This window comes from Anomalospiza imberbis, chromosome 14 (genome assembly GCF_031753505.1).
Source record: "Anomalospiza imberbis isolate Cuckoo-Finch-1a 21T00152 chromosome 14, ASM3175350v1, whole genome shotgun sequence".
NCBI classification, from domain to species: domain Eukaryota; kingdom Metazoa; phylum Chordata; class Aves; order Passeriformes; family Viduidae; genus Anomalospiza; species Anomalospiza imberbis.
This window is the reverse complement of record NC_089694.1, coordinates 8,351,122-8,374,080: the sequence shown is the minus strand read 5'-3', so window position 1 is coordinate 8,374,080 and position 22,959 is coordinate 8,351,122. Positions and strand designations below refer to the sequence as shown.

The window sequence follows — 22,959 nt, the reverse complement described above, 5'->3', positions numbered from 1 at the left end:
TGCTACAAGAACTGGCTTTTGTGCACATTAGCCTTAGTGCCAGGTTAGCCCAAGTCACTTTTTTTCAGGTAAGCTCACACAGTCTTCATTGCCACTGGCATTTGTTTCTCCAAAGACCATCATAAAAGCGGGGTTACAGGTTCAGTTCCATGGTTAAACAGCTGCATTTAAGTTAAATTAAGCATAAGCAGAACTGCACTCTATAGGAAAGACTTCTATAGATTGTAAAACCTGTGCAGTAAGTCAAATTTCCACACACCAGAAGTGTAAGAAATCTTCCTGCTGATAACCCACCACTTTCTTAAACTGCCTTTCAAAGTGCAGAGAGCTGATTAAAGGACAAGGGTATGTCAGCTGGGTAATCACCCAAAATGTTATTTTAGCATTACTTAACCACTTCCATTATTTTCTAAGAAGATTTAACAAAGGCACCTAGGAAATAATGGTGAAATGCATCAGAAAAACTTTTCTATTTTTGTCCTCAAAACACTTTGTGATGAACAACTTTTACAGTAAGCACCAGCTAATTTTTTAAAATCTAGAGAATTACCTTTTATTCTTTTGTGCCTTTCATTTCTCCAATGTATTTAAATGTAATATTTAACAGAATGTAATATCATCCTCCTATTCAGCATAGCTCATTCCTCACTGTCACTGCTGTAAAGCTAACAACTGTTTTCTTAAAGTGTGTTGTATATAAAACCCAAGATATTTGCCTGCTAATTGTCTCTGAGAATTTGAGACTATTGATTGACATGGGGTGAACACAAGTATTGTTTAGCACACTTGGTTGTAGGCATATAAAAATCATATTGCCTTCAATGAGCTGCTTACACGCCCTGATGTAGCAGGCTCAGCATAACACAAAGCCCTTAGTTCTTGTGATGTGGTACAGCCATCTGCTGATGGCTCCTCTCCAGTCATTACTGACTGAGTGTTTCTCAACTTCCAGTTTCTAATACAGTTGTATCAGTCCCACTGTTCAGGTATGGTAGGGAAATCACATCTAGATGAACTCACAGACAGAGCCAGTCTTTAAAACTTGTTGTTCACACGGTGACAGCAAGAGATTTACCCTTGTACCAGTTTTGAAATTGGTATGTTAGCTGGACCTCTGCTGGTGAGAAAGAAGGCAGCAGGAGCAAGTTCCTAAGAGAAGGAGCTATCTTGTATCTGAACCTGCAATGCAACAGATTTATCCAGTACAAAGTATTAACTCTGCTATCAGTTCACATCAGTCCATTACCACTCCACAAAAGTTTCAGCTTCAATGAATGAAACCCCAGTGACCCACAATAAAAATGGCAACAAATGCACATGTAACAATAACCTGTGCATGAATAACTTTCTTCTGCAAATCACATCATGAGCACAGACAAAAGTGGAGATAAGCTGGGAGTGGTCCACAGATTTCCTCATTATACCCACAGGTTATTTAAAAACTAAAAAAAGTGTAGTTATCCACCGTATGTGATAACACCGTAGTTATCCATTGTATGTGATGTGAAATCACATCCTGTGCAAGATCATTTTGGGTCATGTTCATCTTTTTTAAACTGTAAATGCCATTTTATCAGTTCACACAACAAGTTGTGTTTACTGGGGAAGAAAGACACCATGTGAAAGTTTTACCCAATACTTGGCTTCAATATAATCTCACTAAGGAATGCACTGTGACATAAAATCCATAATGTCCTATCATTCCTAGAGAATTCTAAAGGCCAGCAAAAGCTTGTGCTTTATACCCCTTTGTCTAGTTTTTACAGACTTTTAAATGGTTCAGGCAACAGGTCTTCCAATTTCCCCATGGCAAATGCTCCACAGTAACAAAGGCAGTAGACCAAGATACAGCTGTGCTCAAGTGGAAGAACTGCTCTGGCCCAGCACCTGAGCCAGCTCTGCATAAGCTGCAGCCGTACTTCTGGATTTCCAAAGACTATCTGCACCAGTGACACTATAAAGACTGGAAGTTGCTGCTCTTCTTAGCCTTTTTTTTTTACCCCTCTCTCCTCACTCTGTCCTGCTGGAATGGCTGGGGTGGGCAGGGATCTCTGGAGAACATCAAGTCCAACCCCTGCTAAAGCAGGGTCACCCAGAGCAGGTTGCACAGGATCTCATCCAGACAGCTTTTGAATATCTCCAGAGAAGGAGACTCCACAACCTCTCTGGGCAGCGTGTTCCAGTTCTCTTCTGCCTTCAAAGAAAATTTTCCTTCTATTCAGATGGAACTCTTTGTGTATTCGTTTGTGCCTGTTGCCCCTTGTCCTGTCACTGAGCACCACTTGTTCCCATTCTCTTGATACCTGTTTTTCAGATATTTGTGGGCATTGATAAAGTCCCCTCTCAGTCTTGTAATTCTGTGGTTTCAACAGGCTCAACTACCTCCACCTTTCCTCATAAGAGGTGTTTCCTCCACTAGAAAAAATACAGGCACTAATAAAATATCAAAGTTCTTGATCTCCATAAGCTTTCACAGGACTACTTTATGAGATCAGTGAAAATGTCCCAGTGGCAGAGGATTTGGGACCATATGGTCTTTAGGGTCTCTTCCAACCCAAACCATTCTTTGATTCTGTGGTGTGATAAAGAAGTTGATAGTTGCAGTGGGACAAGAATCAATAATATAAATGTCATGCACTTAGGAGCCACTAGTAAAAATTTCTTCTGAAGATGGGAGCAAGAAACAAGACTCAGCAGATTGTTTCAATGGCAAAATGATTACGATTACCCCCACACTGCAGCTGTGTAAAAGACAAATACAATATCAGAAGAAGGCACAAGCCTCTCCCAGCTGGGACCACGTTGATGGTAAGGAAGAAGCAATGACGAGTGTTGTGGAACCAGGAACAGAGGCGGCAGAACTCTCTCAGGGAGGCAGGGACCAAGGCGCTGCTCGCTGATCAGGGTCTCTGTCCCCCCGAGCTGCCGGGCACCGCCGCAGTGCAGCGGCGAGCGCGGGCCGCGAGCCAGCGCGGGAGCAGCCGCGGCCCGGCCTGGCGGAGAACAGCCGGGGCGGCGCGGCCGCCGACCCCGCGGCCGCCTCTCCCACCGCTTCCCCAGGCCTCAGCTTCGACCGCAGCTGCTCCCCGGCCGCGGCGCCCCTGTCCCCATGTCCCCGTGTCCCTGTCCCCATGTCCCCATGTCCCCCGTGTCCCCGTGTCCCTGTCCCCATGTCCCCCGTGTCCCTGTCCCCCTGTCCCTGTCCCCATGTCCCCGTGTCCCTGTCCCTGTGTCCCTGTGTGCCTGTCTCTGTCCCCGTGTCCCTGTCCCCATGTCCCCCGTGTCCCCGTGTCCATGTCCCCATGTCCCCGTCCCCCGTGTCCCTGTCCCCATGTCCCCCGTGTCCCTGTCCCCATGTCCCCCGTGTCCCCGTGTCCCCCGTGTCCCTGTCCCCATGTCCCCGTGTCCCTGTCCCTGTGTCCCTGTGTCCCTGTCCCCATGTCCCCCGTGTCCCCGTGTCCATGTCCCCATGTCCCTGTCCCCATGTCCCCGTGTCCCTGTCCCTGTGTCCCTGTGTCCCTGTCCCCATGTCCCCCGTGTCCCCGTGTCCATGTCCCCATGTCCCTGTCCCCGTGTCCCCGTGTCCCTGTCCCCATGTCCCCGTGTCCCTGTCCCCATGTCCATGTCCCCGTGTCCATGTCCCCGTGTTCCTGTCCCCCGTGTCCCCGGCCCCGCCCCCGCCCGGGCCGTTGGAGGTTTGAACAGCGCGCGCCCGCCCGCCCCGCCCCGCGCGCGCGCCACGGGGGCGGCGCCCTCTGCTCAGCCATGACAGCGGGAAGCTGCGGCCGGCCCCGGCAGCGCCCCGGGCCGCGGCTCTCGCCCGGGAGGGGCGGCCAGAGCGCTGTCATGCAGGACCCTACCCCGGAAGGGGCCGAGGAGAGCCGGGCGGCGGTGTCGGCGGAGGGCGGCGGGGCCTTCTCTCTGCAGAGGGTGTTTGAGGAGGTGCAGGGCTCCTCGCAGCTGAGCGCGGCGCCCGCGGAGCTGCCGGCCGTGACGGTGGTGGCGGTGGAGCGGTACCTGGCGCAGACGCCGCCCGCCGCCCCCCCGCAGTACTGGTACGACGTGACGCTGGCGGACGGCGCGCGCTGGCACCGCTGCCACCTCGCGCCGCGCCTCAACGGGCTCGTGCAGCGCGCGCGCCTGCGGGCGGGCACGCGCCTCCGCCTCACCCGCTGCTCGTACCGCTACGACGAGAGGCGCCTGAACCGCGGCTTCCTCTGCCTCGAGGGGCTGGAGCGGGCGGCGGGCACCGCCACCGCGGCCACCGCCACCGCGGGCACCGCCACCGCCACCGCGGGCACCGCCACCGCGGGCACCCCGCCCGACGGGCACCGCCCGCTCCAGCCCCTCCGCGGGGACAATAGGCACTACCTGCCGCTCTGGAACAACGAGGATCCCTATGGAGACGTGTGGGTACCGGACAGGCCCCCGGTGCAGGTGGATGTGGATGGTAAGCCCGGAGGAGGCGGCTGTAGGGGTGCGGGAGGGGCGCCCGGGGCACCCTGAGGGAGGAGGCGGTGCCGGTTTTGTTGGGCGTTTGCTGCCCTTTGTTGGGCGACGGAGTTGGGGAAGGGTCGGGGGCGCGAGTCCTGTGAGGGACGGCTGAGGGGGCTCTGCCTGGAGAAGAGGAGGCTCAGTGGGGCCTTTTCGCTCTCTACAATCACCTGGCAGCAGCGTGTAGCCAGCTGGGGCTCGGGCGCTTTCCCCAGGCAACCAGCTGCAGTGAAAGGGCGCGTAGTCTTAAGCGAAGGTTTTGCTTGCACATTAGGAGGAATTCCTTCACAGAAAGGGTGATTAGACTTTTGAACGGGCTGCCCAGGGAGGTGATGGAGTTACCGTCCCTGGAGGAGTTGAAGGCAAGACTGGATATGGCACTTGTTGCCGTGGCCTGGCTGACAGGGTGGTGTTTGGTCTTAGGTTGGACTCGATGATTTTAGGGGTGTTTTCCAACCTGATTGATTCTGTGATTGCTTGTGCAGCTGGGCTGAGCTTCCTGGTATCCTCCAGCTGTGTTTGGCCCCACTGGGAATGTGCCACCTGTGTCACAGTTCACCTGCTCCTGTGGGAAAAACCTCTTCCCTGGGAAGATGGTGAGGCTCTAGCACAGGTATCCCGGAGTTGTCAACTTGTGGATACTTCGCCCCTGGAAGTGTTTGAGACCAGCTTGGATGGGGCTTTGAGCAGCCTGGTCTGATGCAGCATGTCCCTCCCATGGCAGAGTATTGGAACACATGACCCCTTTGAACCCAGCCCCTTCTGTGATTCTCTGTTGCTTTGAGAGAGTTTTTTAAACTCTAGGAACATTGACTGAAAATATGTAGCTGTGGTGCTTGTGCCCAGTCTTCTGAAGTGTCCAAAACACTGGGTGCAGTAGTAGTCTCTTGTCTGGTCTGTGGGGCAGGATGCTCACACTTAGAAGCTGCCACCCAAAATGTGGTCAGTACTGGGGGGCTCAGGCCATTCCATGAAGCCTGGTGAGGAGAGAGGTATAACAGGACTTCTGCACGAGTGTGATGCCCTTGTAGGCTGACACCTGTGAGTTTTGTAATAGCCCTTCTGCTCATCTGACAACACTTAGGTGTCATTTAAAATGTGTCATCACTCTCAGTTAAAAAAAAAAAAAACAAAACTATGCTGTGTGCAGACAATTCATAACAGAATTGTATTGGTGAATTATATCAGCAGATAAGCATTTTTAAATGTTAGAAACGTTAATAAAATACATGTAACATCCTGCCACTTTACTCCTGAAAACTTAGATGTTCAATCATGAATGCTCTTTTTCGGTCTTTTCTTTTCCCCTTCCCTTAACCTTAGTTTCCAAACTGACTAATCTTGGTCATCTGGAAATGACATGGAGAAGCAGAGTGCACTTCCATCCACTTCTTGTGAGAATCCTGCACAAATCTAGACTAAGGTACTATGGAAAACCAGAGAAAAAAATGGATATGCCTTATCAGGTAAAGAGGGATAAATGTATAGGTTAACTCTCAGATTGCTGTAGGATATTTGAAAATATTTTTTCCCATATAGTAATCACTTAAAGTCACTTTATAGCTATTTTATGTGGAAAATGCTGCCTTTACAAAAATGCTGAGCTCTTTAGAGCAGGAAACGCTGAATTTTTTGATCATACGTGTACAAACTTTAGTGGCTGCATTTCAGTTACTATAGTTCATTTGAGCTTTCTGTGAAGAAAAGGATACTTCGAGGTGTTAGTAGTTTAACAGCCTAAACATTTCTGGTCTCTGTGCTTTGAAAGTTGGAGTTAGTATGTCCTGTCAAAAACAAAAAAAAAGGCAAGATATTTAAATTATTTCTAGGCCCTAATTCTATCATCTGTTGACTTTCAAATAAAATATTTAACTGTAAAATTCTTAATGATTTTTCTAGTATATTTAACTTGTATATATTCAATATATTTAACTTTCTAATATATTTAACTTAAATCTAATAGATTTAACTTATATTTTTGTGTTAAACTTCTTGGAAAAGGAGACTGGAGGTATAGTGGGTTAGTTTAAAAATCTTTTTTTACTGCTCAGTTTCAGATTCAGCATTTGCCCAGTTTAAAAATTGGGGATTTTTTCCATTCTAGTATTCAGTACAAGTTCTGGAACATCTTCTATATCCATTTGTAACAGAAATCATTTATGAGTCAAGTACTGGTGCATTATCCAAAATAAATACCTAGCAGAATGATAATAAAAATGACTGTGTATTGTCTCTTTTTTCCCCTCAGGCTTACTTTGAAGTTGCTGATGGCTCAGGCATGATGTCAATGGTTTTGTGGAATTCTCTGTGTCCTGAATGGTATCACAGTATGAAGGTTGGCACAGTGCTGCTCCTTGCCAAGTATGCCATCAAATCCAGTTACCCGTTTAAAACACACCCCACCCCAGGGGATTCACAGATGAAGAGATTTGCTACAATTGGTTAAGTATTGCAGAAACCTATTTTGAGTCTATGAAATACAGCTGTGCAAAGTAGTTCTCCATAGAAATAAAATAAAGTGATCTGTTGCTGATGTTAATTGATGAGGTGTAAACCCTTAATTCGTACTTCTGAAAGGTGTCTGAGTGTCTAGGTTCGTGCTGTTCCCTCTTTATATTGAATCATGTCTACAAAGTTTACTGCCACAATTAGTTAAAACCTTTATTTAAAAAATAAAGAAATAAAGAAATAATCCCTGATATGAGGAACAGAGATTATAAAGATAGGCCTCTGGTAATGATTTTTAATCTGATTCTACTTCCTGCTTAATGACACACATATCACTTGTATACTGCTCACACCTTTTTCCAGGTCATTGAAGGACATCATCACCTCATCTGACTTTAGATTTTAGTGTATACTGTCAGGGCCCAGAGTATCTGCACAGCTCCACAGAACAAAAAGTTGCATTGATGATTTTTGCGTGCTGAAAGAGCATCACTGTGAGAGTGTGTGTATGAAGATTATTCCTTGGCTGCGAAAAAGCATTTTCTTACTTGCCAGTTGTTTAGTGTGGCAGATACTCAAAGGAGCTATACTACAAAAATACAAGTCCTGCAATATAGCAGTAATGGCCTTTTCAAACTGGATTGGATCGACTTTGGGGTTGTTTTCTGTCTTCCTTTACCATTTTGTGCTTTTGTACTCGGAACAAAATGACAGCCAACATTCAGAAAATTCAAATAAGTTCTTGAAACAGTATGCATGTTGGTGAAGGGTGATCTGTGTGTAACTTACTGACAGTGACAGTTTCCTAATGGAGTGAGGAAACAGTGCACAAAAAGTTAGCTACAGTGAACAAAAATAAGCAATGTTTTTACTGCCAGAAGCAATATCTTTCCTGACTGATAAATATTTGCATTAAAACCAGATCTCAGTGTGTGAAGTATTTGTGGTGGCTTGGCAGGAGATAGAAATGTTTAGCCAGGAATGGAAGTTTGTGAGGGAAGGTGATGACAATTACAAGCCAACCCTGAAAACAATTATAATTGCCACAAAACCTTTCTATGCAAAGAAGACAGAGTAAAATATTCCATCTGAGGTGACTTTTTCTATGGGCAAATATCTTTGCATTTTTACGGCCCTATTTACTCTGCACTTCTGATTTCTTCCAAGCATTATCGGGGTAGAAGCGATAACAAGAGATCAAAATGGCCAGCCAAGTCAGCCACTGGGCTGTAAAGGGTAATAGCTGTGTAATGGAAGAACTAGATGTCACTCCATTGGAAAGCACAATGGTGCACAGATAAACTGCAGAAACTGTAAATCTTTGCTTCATACAAAAGTATGCATAGAATCTCAGTTCCTTGCACAAAGCTGAGAATTTTGTCATGATATGAATTCACATGATGCATGGATGGATGGTATGACCATATGTTCTATAAGAACAGAGTCACAAGAGAGCAGAATATCCAGAAAAAATTCTAGAGCATTTGTAACATGGATTTACATGGATTTTGTGGAACTTCCATTGTGTGAGGGTTTTTTTGGGTTTTTTTTGGTCAGATGAAGTGAAATTATTACCTAAGTATCTCTATATGCCCAATGTGGGACAATATTTCAAGTTTCAATTACACTAAATTACAAGAGTAACAATTACTTTTTTCTTCATTTATTTTAAAATTGTAATTCCATCAAATCCCAACTTTCCAGTGTGTCCTTAGAACCATTCACCTGCAAATATTGTACAGTGTATCTGGAGAGTTATCAATTCCCCAGTACTAAAGGGTTTCCAGATGGAGAGTCCTGCAGGGCACTATGCTTCAGGCACATCCCTAGACTTCTGTGGAGTGAGCTCTGCATTGCTGGCCCCGGTTTGCAGCTGCAGCACTGAGGGACTTGCTGAGAGGTGCTGTTTCACAACCTAAAACCTTTGGAACCTACTACCAATGCCTTGAATTCCACTGCCAGGCAGCGTGCATATTTCAGTTTCACACATAAGTGCATTTGTGTGGCACCGATGACAGCTTTTGTGTGGACTGACCTTAGCCAGAGTATAATCCTGACCAGAGGGTCAGGATTGAAAATGAATTAAATGAAATTACTTTCATTTAATCTCCAAATCATCATTCATTTAATCTCAAAATAATGAAACATTTGAGACATAGTTTTGGTGCATAGGAAAGTTTTGTTTCAGGAGTTGTCTTGGCGATGTGTCCTAAATGACCATATGCAAAACCACAATTGTTCTCCAAATACATTTCTAGAAACCAGAAGCCTAGAGAATATTCCTAAGTAGAGGGTCTGACTTGAAGTAAACACCTTCCTAATGTTGTGTTGCCAGGATGAGGCATCCAATATAATTACATAAACAGTTGCATGCAGTATTTATATCTACTTGCTTACTTTTCTGGGTGCATTTTTTGAATAATCCCTTACTGAAACCCAAGAAATTTCATCAGACTCTGGTTTTTTTATATACCAGCAAGATTTGTCCTGTAATGAGACCACAGAGTACTGCCTTGTATATTCTAGAAGCTGAAGCCACTCTTCCATTATTTTTTTACTCTGGTTGAAGAACACCTTGCTTGCCCCAGTGCTCCATCAGGTTTCTAATTTAGCATCTAAACAGTCTGAGAAATAAATTACAATTTTCAGGTGCTATAGATTAGCCATGGGAAGACCTTTTGTTTTCCTCCATGCCCATGTTGTATTTCTATCCTCTTAATAATTACCTGAACTAGCATCAGATATGGAAATTCTCATGCACCAGTTCTGTTTTACTTCATTGTCTGCACATCAGTTTCAGACCTTACTGACATTTGACAACAAAGCTAGTGTCAAAAGTACTTTGTGTCTAATTAGTATGGTTGGATTAGTTTCTGTTAAAATACTGCCTGGATTGGACTAGTTGGCTCATGTAGGCAGTTGGAAAGTTTAACATTACTCAGATGATAAAATTGCTTTGTTATACCTGAATTTTGTACTTTATTTGGATGAAAACCTGAACTCAGAGAAGTTGATTAAAAACTTCACAAAGTTGGAATATTTAAGAAACTTTACCCTGGTTTCTTTATGGGTTGTTGTTACTTTTGTTATATTATTATTATAACAATGATGATGATAATTTATATTCATGCTGTAGATGTTACTGACTTTTTTTTCTTTGTCAGAAATTTGCCTTAATGTTCGAGATCCTCCTACTGAAATAAGTATAATTCCAGAAGAAATGGTTAAGCCAGAGTGGGGATTACCTGAAGTTAAATATAGGTTTATCACAAGGTAAAATATAATTTTGTTGGTTATCAAGCTGGAATTTAAATTACACTACCTTACAGTGAATGTTAATTGAAATGCTTTTTGCAGAGTTTCTGAGAACGCTTACCCAGCTTTCTTCTATTTTGCTTTTAGGTCAGAGCTGGATGACTTACCGCACAATCATTCCTGTGATGTTATTGGTCTTGTGACATTTGTAGGAAGGGCTGAGCGAGCCAGAAAAAGAGGTTTTTCTATAAATACGACTTTCTGAACATATCAAATAGTTTCTAAATTTCTAAGTAAATGCTCATACATTTTTCTTAATATTTGTTTATCTAGAGCACAGTGAAGACTTCTGGCTGTATCGTTGGGCACATGCCATTGATGGGACCTCAGACCAACCATTCATACTGGAATTGTTTGCAACTTCTCAGCCAGATGTGTTTGAGCGTATTCATCCAAGTATTCATCTCTTTATAATACTTGCTAATAATTATTTTAATGTTTTTCTAGATCATTGTGAATTTCTGAGATTAGTTGCCACTGAGTAAAAAAATGTCACGATTTATCTTCTCAAGCAGAAGATAGTGGATCAGAAATTTAAATCTAAGAATAAAAAATAGTTTACATATTTGAAACCCTTACAAATTGCAGTCTGTCAGCGTAAACAATTAGATGGATAGCTGGGCCTGGGGCTCCTCTGATCTCCTTCATTTCAGATGTTTCTGTTAAGAAGAACCTGGGCAATGTCTCTAGCATCAGAGGCAGCAGCTGGTCAAATCTCTTGCTCCTCTTGACTTGTAAATACCTGCTTTTTATAGACAGGAGGTGATAGTGGAAAAGTTTCATTTCTTTGAAACAGTGTTTTTTGCCCAAACAGCAATCATGACCCAGCTGTGTTAGTTATCACACATGAGCTAAGAGTAATAAATTTTAAACTAGGGAATCCTTAATGAAGGATTTTAAAAGAGCTTTAAATATTTCTTCTTGCCTTCTTCCTCTTCTCCTCCAAGCACTCATCCTTTTTTTAACAATGGTTGGTGTTGATATGCATTTCTTATAACATTTGATGCAGCACCAGCTGCAGTCCTGCTTACATTATGGCTGCATTCATCTTGAGTGTTCTGGGGGAGTGGGAAAGAAGGACATTCCACTGTTTAACTGAGATACGACCAAAAGAGTAAGTTTGAGCTCTGTTTAGAAGTTCTGCAGTGGCATGCCATAATTTCTCATGATTTTATACTTTTTATCCTTAAGAAACACGGCTGTCTAGTACCAATGTTTGTACTCTTTGTTTCAGTGATAACCTACCTGATGAAGTATCTCATGTTTTAGTTGTAATATCTATGCTGAAATTAAATTGAAGATTTAATTGCATGTCCATATGGTAATTTATAATGGAGGCTCAAAAAATGCATGAAACATGTGTAGGGTCAAGAACTAAATTGCCTTGTTTAGAGGACTTAATAAAATTAATTCAGTGTGTGTCAGTCTTGCTATTCTAAAATCAATGAACTGCCAGGAAAAAAAAAAAAAAGAAGTTTTTTTTTCTCCAGTGACATACTTGGTGTGTACACAGATGAGAGTGATGACTGAGAATCCTTCCAGGACAGTTTACCTTACAACTTCAAATGAAAGTCAGATATTCATTACAGGTAACTTAAACTAGTTCTAGTTTTATGTAGTTCTCATGTTATTCTTTGAAAAGGATATTTTCATTTCACAGCACAATAATCAGTACAGACTATGAGGTAATAAGACAAGAAGGCAAATGGCATTCCGAAGTCAAGAAGGCAAATGGCATTCTTGTGAGGCATTTAAATGCGTTTATCTTATAAAAAGTATTCTAGGTTAAGACATACGTTTCCTAATTCTTTCAGGCTGTTAATCTTTTGATAGGGTAGCAATGGCAGTTACCACTTACTCAAAACATTATAAAACACTTGCAGCTTTCCTATTCTAGGAGCTTTTTTGCTAGTTGCTTTGGTTTTTTCTGTTATTTAACGTTTGTTCAACATTCAGTGTCAAATGCAGGTGTAGTCAAGGAATTCAAGGTACTCATTTTGTAAAACGCTCTTGACAAAAGACATCTTTTGTACTCTCTAGTCAAGATTTTCTTAATTTGTTTTTTCTAAGTAGTGTTCAGGGGAGTTTAAAATGAGAACAAATGTCAGTTGCCTGCTTTGGTTTTGATACCTGATTACTTTTGTCTTAAAAGGGTGGCACAAGGGCCAGCCATACACCAAGGATGCCAAAGTGAAAAATTTCATTCAGTGGACGAAATCACAAAGTGAAGCCGATCAAATAAAGAAAACTATCATCGGTGGCTATTACCCTTTTCCACGACCTCCTGATAGCTTTTTGAAGTATTGTAAAAACAATGAAGGTATCATATATGAAATTCCTTTAAGATTTGTGGCCTTTTCCAGTCTGTCTTACTCCAAGAAAAGTTCCCTTTTGTTAGTAAATGTTTTATAGGCTAAATCCTCACCTCACAGAAAATATTGCACTGCTAGCTGCAGGAGAATTGTATAAGCTGACATAAGCTACACATATACCCAGAAGTTTTACTCTGAATATTCTGCCACATCAAAATTAAAAATAGTTATTCTGAAGGTAACATTGAACTGGAAATTTCACCTGAAACAGAAATTGTAGTGTCCGATAATGCATACCAAGGGATGTTTATGAGCTAAAGAGGTTTATTGTTTTAATTTTTTCCAGGTGATGTGGATAACAAAAAGGTTTAGAATTCTTTAAAAGCATAAGTTTGAATCAATATTTAGTTAAAAAAAATCATCTTTTTAGTCTTGTGTTCAGAGATTTTGGTACTGTATTTCTCTAAAACTTGATTCTGGAAATTTCTTTTTTGCAGTTGAATCAGTTTTGAAACCCATAGGTGAAATAGGGAAAGAGATTGAAGAGCTGCACTACAGAGAACACAAGCGAATTGCTGTTCAGGGAATAATTAGTGCCATAAGATACATCAGCTGTAGCAATGCAGCTGAAGAAGCCCCAGGAGGGGAACTCGTCCAGGTATGGTATATGAGTTAATGCCAAAGCAGCTGTGATTGTCATTAGAATGGAGAATTCTGCATTTGAGTTCAGAACATAATTACATTGACTTTTAATCTGATTTTTGAGAGCAAGATTTTAAAAAGCAGTGATTCAGTGCTTCTCTGAAAGTGTCCTGGCAGTCCTCTGTAAAACTTGTAACTGTTTAAAAGTTACTAGTTTGACTGATAACCTGATGTAAATTGGAGTGTGGGAGAGGCAATTGCTGCAACATGCTCACTTGTCACTTTCTAGACAGAATTTACCTTATTAATATGATTAGAATATAACTTCTGCTAGATGTAAGTTGACTGTCAGAAATGTTTAGGTTTTTGAGTTGGAACAAATAGCTTTAAGTGCATTGAAAATCTTAAACAATTAACTGTTGTTGCAGAAAGATACCTCTCAGTCTCTTGGAAGTTCTTCTGTGTCCAAAGAAGACTGTGTTGATAAGGGAAAAAATGAAGTTAAGTCTTTTCTGGGGCCACCCTGCACTCCTGGGGAGCATCAGCACCAAGCTCTGCTGTCAAAGAGGAGTTCAGTCAAGAGAAAGTCAACACGCAGATTCAGAAGAGATGCAGAACAGTAAGTTCTCTTCAGAATAAGTGGTGGATCTTCTAAAAAGTGTTTTCAGAAATTAGGCCAGAGCCCAGGCTGTAGAAAATAATAAGAAACCTTTAAAGGCATATATAGTTTAATCTTTGAAATGTAATTATGTACTTTTCCTAGCATAGGTGATGATAATTACACTGTTCATGCTAATGAAAGATTAATTAAAGTAGGTTTGCAGTGCTCTCTTCTGATTAATATTTATACTACTTTCTTATTAAGCTCACAGATTTGAAATATAAGTAGTTAATACTTGAACCAAATGTCGTTTAGTGACATAGCTGTGGAGCAAACAACAGTTACAGTGATGTGAGAAAATCAGATAGCTTGGCTGAAAATGCAGAATCAGGTATACATGTTCCTTAATTTCAAACACATCTTATTTTTGATTTCTGGGCAATGGGGTGTATTGCATGTAGCTGTAACTTGCTGACAGAAAGGAAAGTAGATGGTGTCATGTGCTAACCTAAGGGCTCAAAATATCTTGTAATTTATCTGATACAACTGTGTTAAATTCAGGAGTAAAGTAACTGCTTGTATAAGACTGCTCTTTGTTGCAACACTTGTGTAAAATCTAGTACAGCCATACTCACTATTGAGAGCCTGGTGGAAAGTTTCAAAAGTCAGGCCAGTCACATCTGGTTTTTTGCAGTGGATTTCTCATACTATAAAGGGTATATTTTCTTCTTCACTTTTCACACTCATAACTCATAATGTGTGAAGAGAATGGATATTTAGAATATTTTGAGGAGAAATGAATTAAAATATAATTAGCACTGAATGAAGATTTAGTACTTACCTTGGTAAATAGAAGTTTTGTCTTGGCAGTGTTACACCACATTTAGTGGATTCTGTTCCATATGAAAACTTCCAGCATTTGAGTGTCTTAGTTTAGTTCTGCCTGAAAGAAAAACATCAAAGTCCCTTGCTTTGTGAATTTCCATTTAAATAGATACTGAAAAGTAATGGTGAATTTCCTACTTTAAGGGGAGGTACATCTGTTAGTCCTGTATCATCTTACCCCTATTTTACGCGGACTGTAAGAAGAAAACTAGGGTAAGTAATGTGAAATTAATTGTGTTGAATAATTGCAATAATCAAACAAAAATACTCTGAGTAAAAATTTTACAGATCAGGAACCTCTTCTAAGGAAGTAAAATGAGCAGATCAGGGTAGAGTTTCATGTTTTCTATTTACTCGTCTGCACTGACTCTAAAAATATCTGAAACATAATTTTGAGCATGTTATTAAACATCTTATATTGCTACTACTTCTACTAAGGGAATATATAATAACAGAGGTTCATCATGGTAATGAATGGATTTTCTGGTTGTGACTGAGCTGTACATTTTTCTTGATGCTACAGAGGTGTAAGTATAGTTGTCCCTGGGAAGCCACTCCCCTGTCTCCTTTCACTCCCCAACGCTCAGTTGTTAACCTAAGTCAGTTTGGATCCAGAGAAGGTGGGGTTTTTTTGAAGTCCGCCTAGGAATTTCAAATCCAGAGCCCTGTCAAGTCTGGAACCTACTGAAATAATTACAAAAGTGAAATTATTAAGAAAACTGAATTAGTGTTTTTATTTGTTAACCAGGGGCTACAAGCTACTTTCCTTTGAGCATTTTTAAGGGCCATAAATTCTTGTCACTTGTTCCAGACAGAATATGAGCAACCTGAATGTTTGAACTCCTTGGTGTTAGTAATTTAGGATGTTTCTGTATTTTGGCAGTGATCTGGATTTGTGTCATGACTACATATATGGCTCAGTTGCCTTTTTGGTTTACTTTTAGCATCTCTTCCCCCCTAAATCCAAGAATCACAGTGCTAGGAATAGAGCAACAGTGGTAATGAGGGAGCTGATCAAAGTTTTTGACCATTCTGCCAGTACTGCTCCCCTACAAGCATGCCTATTTTCTTGAAACACATTTATTGGAAGCTAATTTGCAGCAGCTTTTTCTGTGGGATAAATGAGGCTCTTTTGAACCCATGTGTCTGTTGTTTCCTGGTCCTTTTGGTAGAAACTGCATTTTCTAGGAGAAATGATTACTTGACTTTGCAGCTGGTTCATTAAAAGCATCACCTTGCTTAAGGTCGCAGTTCTGCAGGTGGTGCAGGAGTTTGCAGGGGCTTGTGGTACAAATCCATAGGAAAATCAGATTTTCCTTGACTGTAAGGAATCTTGTTTTCTTTTGCTTGCTGAGAAATGTTCCGCTTTTCCCAGGGTGGGGGGAGGATGGGAAGAATGTCTTCTCCCCATTTCTTATAGGTGAAGCCAGAAGTTAAGGCATGTTTACTTTGTTCTCTGCTTTTCTCAATCTGCTACTCTCCTTGCTACCTGTGTGTCCACTCTATGCCATTAGTGCTAGAACCCCAGCTAAAGGAGGAGAAAGTCTGTGTTGGATTATGGAAAGCTGTTTCACTCTATATAATTAAAAGGTAACTCATGTATTTCTGTAACTAACTATAGAATTGTGCTGAATTCTCCAAATTGCCAAAGAAAAATAGAAAGTTAGCTGACATACTTTAAATTTGCATTGTTTTCTGTTCCTTAGATGTAGCAGAATGTCAGCTCTCACTGAAATACTTTAATATGTTGATGAAATAACAATAGCAGTTTTAACAATCTTCACATATATCAGAGAATATTCTGAGTTGGAAGGAGCCCACAAGGATCATTGAATCCAATAGTAGAGATAGGTTTTAAAGTACATATTCTAACTTAAACTATTCTGCATCAAGTCCTTTGTATGTTATTATAAGCAGTTTTATAAGCAGTAAGAGTTTATTTTGAGGCTTTTTATTGACAGCTACAGTTCCTGCATTTCTGAGGTAACCTACCTGATTTTTAAGGGTTTCAGAAAGAAAAAAGAAACTGGGTAATTTAGTACTATTGTTGACATTTATATCCTTGCTAGTAAAGATCTTCCACGTAATGGCACTTCTAAGCATTTAATGTACTCCAAAGTAATTTAATTTGTAGAGAATGAAGCGATGGTGTATGAGGAAAGATCAGGAATTTCAGACAGGATTATATTTATGTGAAAGTGAAAAAAGCACAGTAGTTTTCTTAGAATTTTAATCTTTGTAAAATTAGTGTGTTACCATGGAAATGCTGCACTTCATGCTCCCACTCCATGCATGAAATGAACTTGTTTGCCTGCTTCTGTCCTTGTAGTTTCACTTCTGTATTTTTGTCACATAGACACTTTTGTCCTTTTTCCTTCCTGTGGATGTGACCGCTAGGGAATGGGGACTCTATTATACAGGGAAATTAATCTTGAGGTTTGTATGACCGAAAGTTTCACAGCATGTGATGTCTCTTTCACAACCCTTTTTCACATAAATCAGAACTTGTCAGGGAGAAATTGCTAGATACTAAAAATTAATTTTTGTAGACTTGTCAAGTTATCATAAAAGGCTTTTTGGTCTCTCTGTTACTTGCTGTGGTAGATGTGTTTATCACAATGGTGTCAGAACAGTTTGTTCATTTCAAACCAGTCTATAAAAAAAGTTTTACCAGTGAGTGGGATGTTTTCTTGTGCTGTTTTGAGGCACTTTACTTCCTTGCACTATTTGGGCATAGCTGTGAGTTGTAACTATTTTTTTTCTTAATTTAATTTATCACATTTACTCCCAGTGCTTAGGAAATAGGTGTGAAGCATGGGACGTGCTTATTTTCCCAATAGCTTCTGAAAATACTGATCTGACGTGTATTTTGACTAGTGTTATTTTTGATGACAATACTTTAAAATAAAATGACTGACAAATTGAATATCAGTGTATCTGAAAATAGTGAAGAAAGGATTTTTTCAAGTGGACATCTGTGCAAAGGGGGGTCCTGCAGAGTGCAGGCTGGAAACAGCAAATCTGGCAGAGCACAAGTTCTCCTAAAGCTGGCATGGGTAAAATAGGCTGTGGGTGTTTTGGTGTACAACAGCAGGAGCACATTGCAGTAAGTGGAAGGATTTGGGTGGCCTCAGGTGCATTGCAGACATAGTGGTTCATTCACAAAGAAGCACCTGGACTGTGTTAGAGACATGTAGTTTCCCTTACAAGCCTAGCTCAAGTCAGGCTCTTCACACATCCAGCACAAAGCAGGCCTGGAGGAATCATGTGTTAGGCAGGTAGAAATTATCCCAGCTACAGATCTGTGAAAGAAGTGGGGAAAAACCATGACAAGTTTTATTCATATTTTCCTGAGGCTCTGCTTGCTTTAAATTAGAACCTATTCACTTCCAAATCTAGACAATTTTAAAAGAAAAAACCCATGATATCCACTTTCCACAATATCCACTTGTCAGCAGTATGACTTGGTGTTTAAACCTCTGCTTTAATGAGAAGTTGGTGTGTATCTAACTTGACACTCTGGTTTCTGAGCAAGCCTTTCTTAATACTGTGCTGGGGTTTCATCTTATGTTTGACAGGTCCAAATCTCAAAAGTGAAAATTAATTTTGTGAGCAGTAATTGCACAGGTCGTACTGCTTATGTGGGGATCCTTTTGTGCCTAGATTTGGACATCACAAGGAGGTCATTTCAGCGATGATACATCCATGATGGGACTGCATTTCTTAAAATATACTTTCATACTTAAAACCTGTAGTGCATTTCCTTTTATCTTTTCACTAGATACTATTTTAGACATTTTCCATTTGTTAGGAAATGTTGACATGAAATTTTCAAGATACACCTTAGCATGAAATAGAAAAAAAAAATTAAACCTGCAAATCCTTATGAAATACAATATCAATACAATATGCTGTCCAGTAAACAGCTTGTTCATCTTTGATTCCTTTTTTGCTGTCTGTATCTTGTCGTTATTGTTAACTGTTTTGATGGTCTGGAATTTTAATGGTACTTTAACAAAGTCTTCCTGTTGCAGTTGTTTGTGATGCATGATAATCAAGATAGTCCTTTCCCTAAGTTTTTTCAGACATCACTGTGAGTTCTATTCTAATAAGAGGAATGGATCAAAGAAGAAAAGAATACATGGGCCTAAGAGTTTATTTTACCATGTTTGCTTGCAGAGTGCCTCTTATGTTTTTCTCCTGCATAATATCCTAGGTAATTTATTAGAGATTGATAAAGAATAGTTTCTTACCATTAATTCAAAACTTCATTATTAAAAAAAGTCTAACAAATACCTAGTTTGCTTCATTGAACTGATGGTTACAACAGGACAGTTATGTCCACAGGAAAAGAGGTTTGGCATTTCTGTCATTTTGGATTCCGGAGTGCTGGCATGACTCCATTGATGCTGTGTTTCTGGCTGCTGAAGGGGATGGCAGGACAGTGCAGCCGCATGCTGGGCCCCAGGCTTTTGCGATCGAGTCACCTGTGATGTTTGGTCGTGTCACACGTGGTATTTCGGCCAGGTGCCGGTAGAGGGCAGCAGACACCGGGCTGCCAGTGTCCAACCCTTCCCCGTCTGTTTCCCACAGCCAGGAATCGGGCAGGGCTACTCCTGAGCTCTGCTGAGCTGATTTCCTGAGCACAGGGCGTCTCGTTGTGTCAAGCTGCTGTATACAACTCTCACAATAAGGAATCAGCTCATTCACTCGAGCTTGTGTCATTTATCACTAGAAGTCTGTCTTTTGCTGCATAGAGTTTGAGGTTAATTAGGTTTAAGGTAAATAAATAAATAAATGTGTACACACTATAATTTTCTTTTTATAGCTTAGATGAATATCAGCGTGGACATTCTGTGCAAGATAAAAATGGACAGGCTGTGTCAGACAGTTTGCAGTATTGCACAGGTACGTTGCAAATAGTTATATTAACCTTAGGAGGCTTAAGACTACTTCTTTTCTTCAGCTCCAAACCAGACAACACAGATGTCCTTATAACCTTTTGTTAAGAGAGTTCCTCTGTACATCAGGTTGCATCAGCCTCTGGGGAACCACTGTAGCAATGTATTATCAATGTCATTCTACTCAATGTTCCCTGCTGGGTTCTAAGGGATGGCTTGAAAGGACAGCATTGGATGGTTTCCCACTATGGGCAATAAATTTATATAAGTTTTAAGTTAGTTTTGTATCTCAGAAGCACTTCATAGCATGAGACCTCACATTTTCTTGTGGCCCTTTTAATTTCTGCCATGTGTTCATAATTGAAATAATCTAATGAAAATCATGCCTTATTTAACAGAGGAGTGATACAATTATATAAGCAACTAAATGTTTTCTGTGCTTATAATAGATCAAGAAGAAGTGAGTAATATAGCTGAAACTGAAGAGACTGGAAGAACTTGTGATTCCTGGCACAGTGACCTGTGGGCACAAGTGAAAGACAAGTTAATGAATTATTTTCATCACAGCAAAATTTTCCCAGAAAGTATCCCATGTAAATTTGATTATGTGCACAAAGACTTACTTTTGCAACAGTACAACCTTCATGCAGCAGTGCACCAGCCAATAGAAGCCAGAACAGATAAAAACATCAATGAGTTTAAAAGTACTAATGGCCCTGGGTATTACGAAGTGACAATTCTGGGTAAGTAGTTTGCCTTGTAAAAAAGGTTAAGCAAAAGCACTGTAAGTTCACCAGAAACTGAATGGATTTCTCTAAAGGAATCAGTTGATTCTGGGTATTTCCTGAGGTTTGAAAAATTATTGACATTTTAGATTTTTGTTACAGTCCCCATTTAGAGTGATTTTTATTCTCATTAAACATACCTTTCAATGAAATGCCTGAATATCTTGTTTGCAGTGTCACTTTTCGTATAATTTCAGTTTTTGGTATAGTCTTACCAGTGTTTGAAGAATGTGTGTAGTCCTTAAACTTTGATTATTTCAGTTAGAAGTAGGTCCTGACATAATTAGGCAAATTATTCAATTGCACTTGCCAGCTGATTTTCTGATGGAGAGATGTTTATCAGAAGCAAGTTAGTGTTCTTAAAAGGAAAAAGAACAACCATAAATGCTTCTTTTCAGCATTATTCTCATTGAGTTGGTTTTTTCATACTGTTGCTCCTAAAGTGTCTTCTTTCCTTGGCAGAAAATTAAAGGCTCTATTTTAGCCATACTCATTAACTGCTCCTTGCTGCTTCTGGTTCACATGAAGTGTCAGTTGATTGATTTTTATTTATTAAAATATAAATATGCAAGTTGATGTGTATCTGTTTGCTAGCTTTATTGAGGGGTATTAAGTTTGATTTTGTTTTCCCGTTAAAAGGGGACAGAAATTGCCTTGCTTAACAATGCTCATGTTAAGTTCCCATAACTTAAAAGTTTTCATTATTTGCTGAGGGACATTTGCAGTGAAGGTGTTTGCATATTTGAAATCATTAGAATCCTGGGACTGACAATACAATATTGAAGATGAAAGTAGTGCTGCATTGCACACTTTTCTGGTTGTAAAATTAATTTCTCTGCCTTTGCAGATAAAGTTAAAAGGAGGATGAAATGGCTTCCAAGGTTTAATGTTTTCTGAACTATTAGCATTGTTAACCTTAAACCATAGTATTTCATAACATCGTATCACTTTGAACGTGCTTGTGTATAATCCTATAGAAAAACATGTTTTTAGACATTAATTATTAACTAATGGACAAGAAACATGTAATAAAATCAGTGCAATGGTTTGTTTAAAAAAAGAGAAGTGGTGCACAGAGTTGCTGATGGGCTGAATACAAAGTTTTCTGCTAACATAAAATATTTTTCTTCAACAGGTATAAACCATGACGTAGCCATAGATGTTGCTTTTCTTCCACTGTTTTGCCCTGACAATCCCCACTTATTTCAACTGGAAGACATTCAGAATGATCCATTATTGTCTTGTATGAGTTGTATCTCTGCATGCCAGCAGAATGCCGCCAGCAGTGGGAGGCTTTGTGACACATTTCCTCTTTCAGGTGAGACTGCCTTTCACTGATGTTACTCATTTATCATTTCTTGGTTTATCTATCAGTGCAAGAGTTAATCCTCTGTAGAAATCTCTGGTATAAATCTGACATTGTTCACCTCTTCAGTGAAAGAGATGTGAATTCTATTTCACTACCTTTAGTAAATTGCTGTAATACTGAACTTTCAAGGCAGTTTTTGCTGGAGCTGTTCTCCTCTTCTGAAGACAGTATTTTAATATCCAAACTACAAACTCATATCTAATTCTGATTCTATCATTTCTACTGATGGAACTTTTGAATAAAATTTTTCACTGAAAGAAGGCTGAACATTACTGTATGGAAAACATTATCAATTCTGTACACCTTTTTATTGTGTACAGAGTATACAAATACCTCTTAAAACCACCTTTCCTTAACTTCTAGATGAAATTGTAAAAGCAGCGAAGGAGCTCGATGGCAAACATGTTATCTGCATCTTGGACATGTGTCACTTGGGTGATGATAAGGTGGAAGTCTTTCTGAGCAAAATCTACAAGACAGTGGAACCAGGCGTGCTGGATCCAGTGTAATTTAATAACTTAATTTTCAAATGTATATTGTTCAAAAGGAGGGAAATAAAATTGCTGTAACTTGAATACACCCTCTACACATTGCACTTTTCTAGGACTAGCAGACACAAATATAAAATCTTGATTCTTAGGGCAGTTGTAATGGTCATCCATGTAACTGGAAAGGACAATTGTTGCCTTTATTTTTCAGTCTTGAAACAGATGAGACAGTGTCTTGGTCACTGATGTTCAAGAAGGATGAATAGGCAGTACAGTGAGCTGATCATTTGGCAGGATAGCAAGGAGTCAAAGTGATTGTCAGCTGTCTTTCTTTGCCTGTGCGCAAACATACACAGGAAATGTATATATCTGGGTGAGAACAGAGGAGAGGCAAGCTTTCCTAATATTTAAGGCAGTGTTTGCAAAAGAGTTAATGGGCTGTGATAAAAATTTAGGCTGAAAATTAGAATAATTTGGAGGATGAGAATTTTGATGTTCTGTAGTGATCTTTTTTAGTGAAAGCTACCAGAGGCAGCCTAACTGCTCTTTAGGCTTGAAGCGTACTGTAAAAGGGATTAAATACCATGGTGCCTTCAGTACCATGATCCAGGAAACCACTTCCAGTTCTTTTCACCTGAGCAAGGTCAGGTGCTCTGTTTTTATATGTCTGCTTTTGTACACTGAGTGTTATGTAGTGAGTATAGCATCCAAACATTTTT

The 22,959-nt window shown here is 40.5% G+C and overlaps 1 protein-coding gene and 1 long non-coding RNA gene across 3 annotated transcripts; one reads left to right on the top strand and one right to left on the bottom strand.

Moving 5' to 3' along the window:
- Window positions 1-686: 686 nt before the first annotated feature.
- Window positions 687-3,988, bottom strand: LOC137482467 (uncharacterized). 2 transcript variants are annotated; one of them, XR_011004078.1, is made up of 3 exons: window positions 3,856-3,988; window positions 2,304-2,415; window positions 687-1,442 (listed from the first exon to the last, which is right to left on the bottom strand). It is a non-coding gene; the product is annotated as an uncharacterized lncRNA (long non-coding RNA). The 2 variants fall into 2 exon arrangements; XR_011004079.1 differs by having other exon boundaries at window positions 687-1,179.
- RADX (RPA1 related single stranded DNA binding protein, X-linked) lies at window positions 3,751-22,327 on the top strand. Its single transcript, XM_068204764.1, has 15 exons — window positions 3,751-4,450; window positions 5,818-5,960; window positions 6,743-6,935; window positions 10,107-10,215; window positions 10,345-10,436; window positions 10,531-10,653; window positions 11,748-11,846; window positions 12,410-12,577; window positions 13,067-13,227; window positions 13,640-13,830; window positions 14,842-14,910; window positions 19,526-19,605; window positions 20,048-20,341; window positions 21,519-21,701; window positions 22,116-22,327. The coding sequence occupies exons 1-15, from the start codon at window positions 3,766-3,768 to the stop codon at window positions 22,259-22,261; spliced, it is 2,736 nt and encodes a 911-aa protein (XP_068060865.1). The 5' UTR covers window positions 3,751-3,765; the 3' UTR covers window positions 22,262-22,327.
- The last annotated feature ends 632 nt before the right edge of the window (window positions 22,328-22,959 follow it).

Coding starts and splice junctions, on each gene's coding strand:
- RADX (XM_068204764.1), top strand. CDS start 3,766: ATGACAGCGGGAAGCTGCGGCCGGCCCCGGCAGCGCCCCGGGCCGCGG. Junction 10,437..10,530: donor TGAGCGAGCCAGAAAAAGAG/GTTTTTCTATAA, acceptor TTGTTTATCTAG/AGCACAGTGAAGACTTCTGG. Junction 12,578..13,066: donor GTATTGTAAAAACAATGAAG/GTATCATATATG, acceptor TCTTTTTTGCAG/TTGAATCAGTTTTGAAACCC.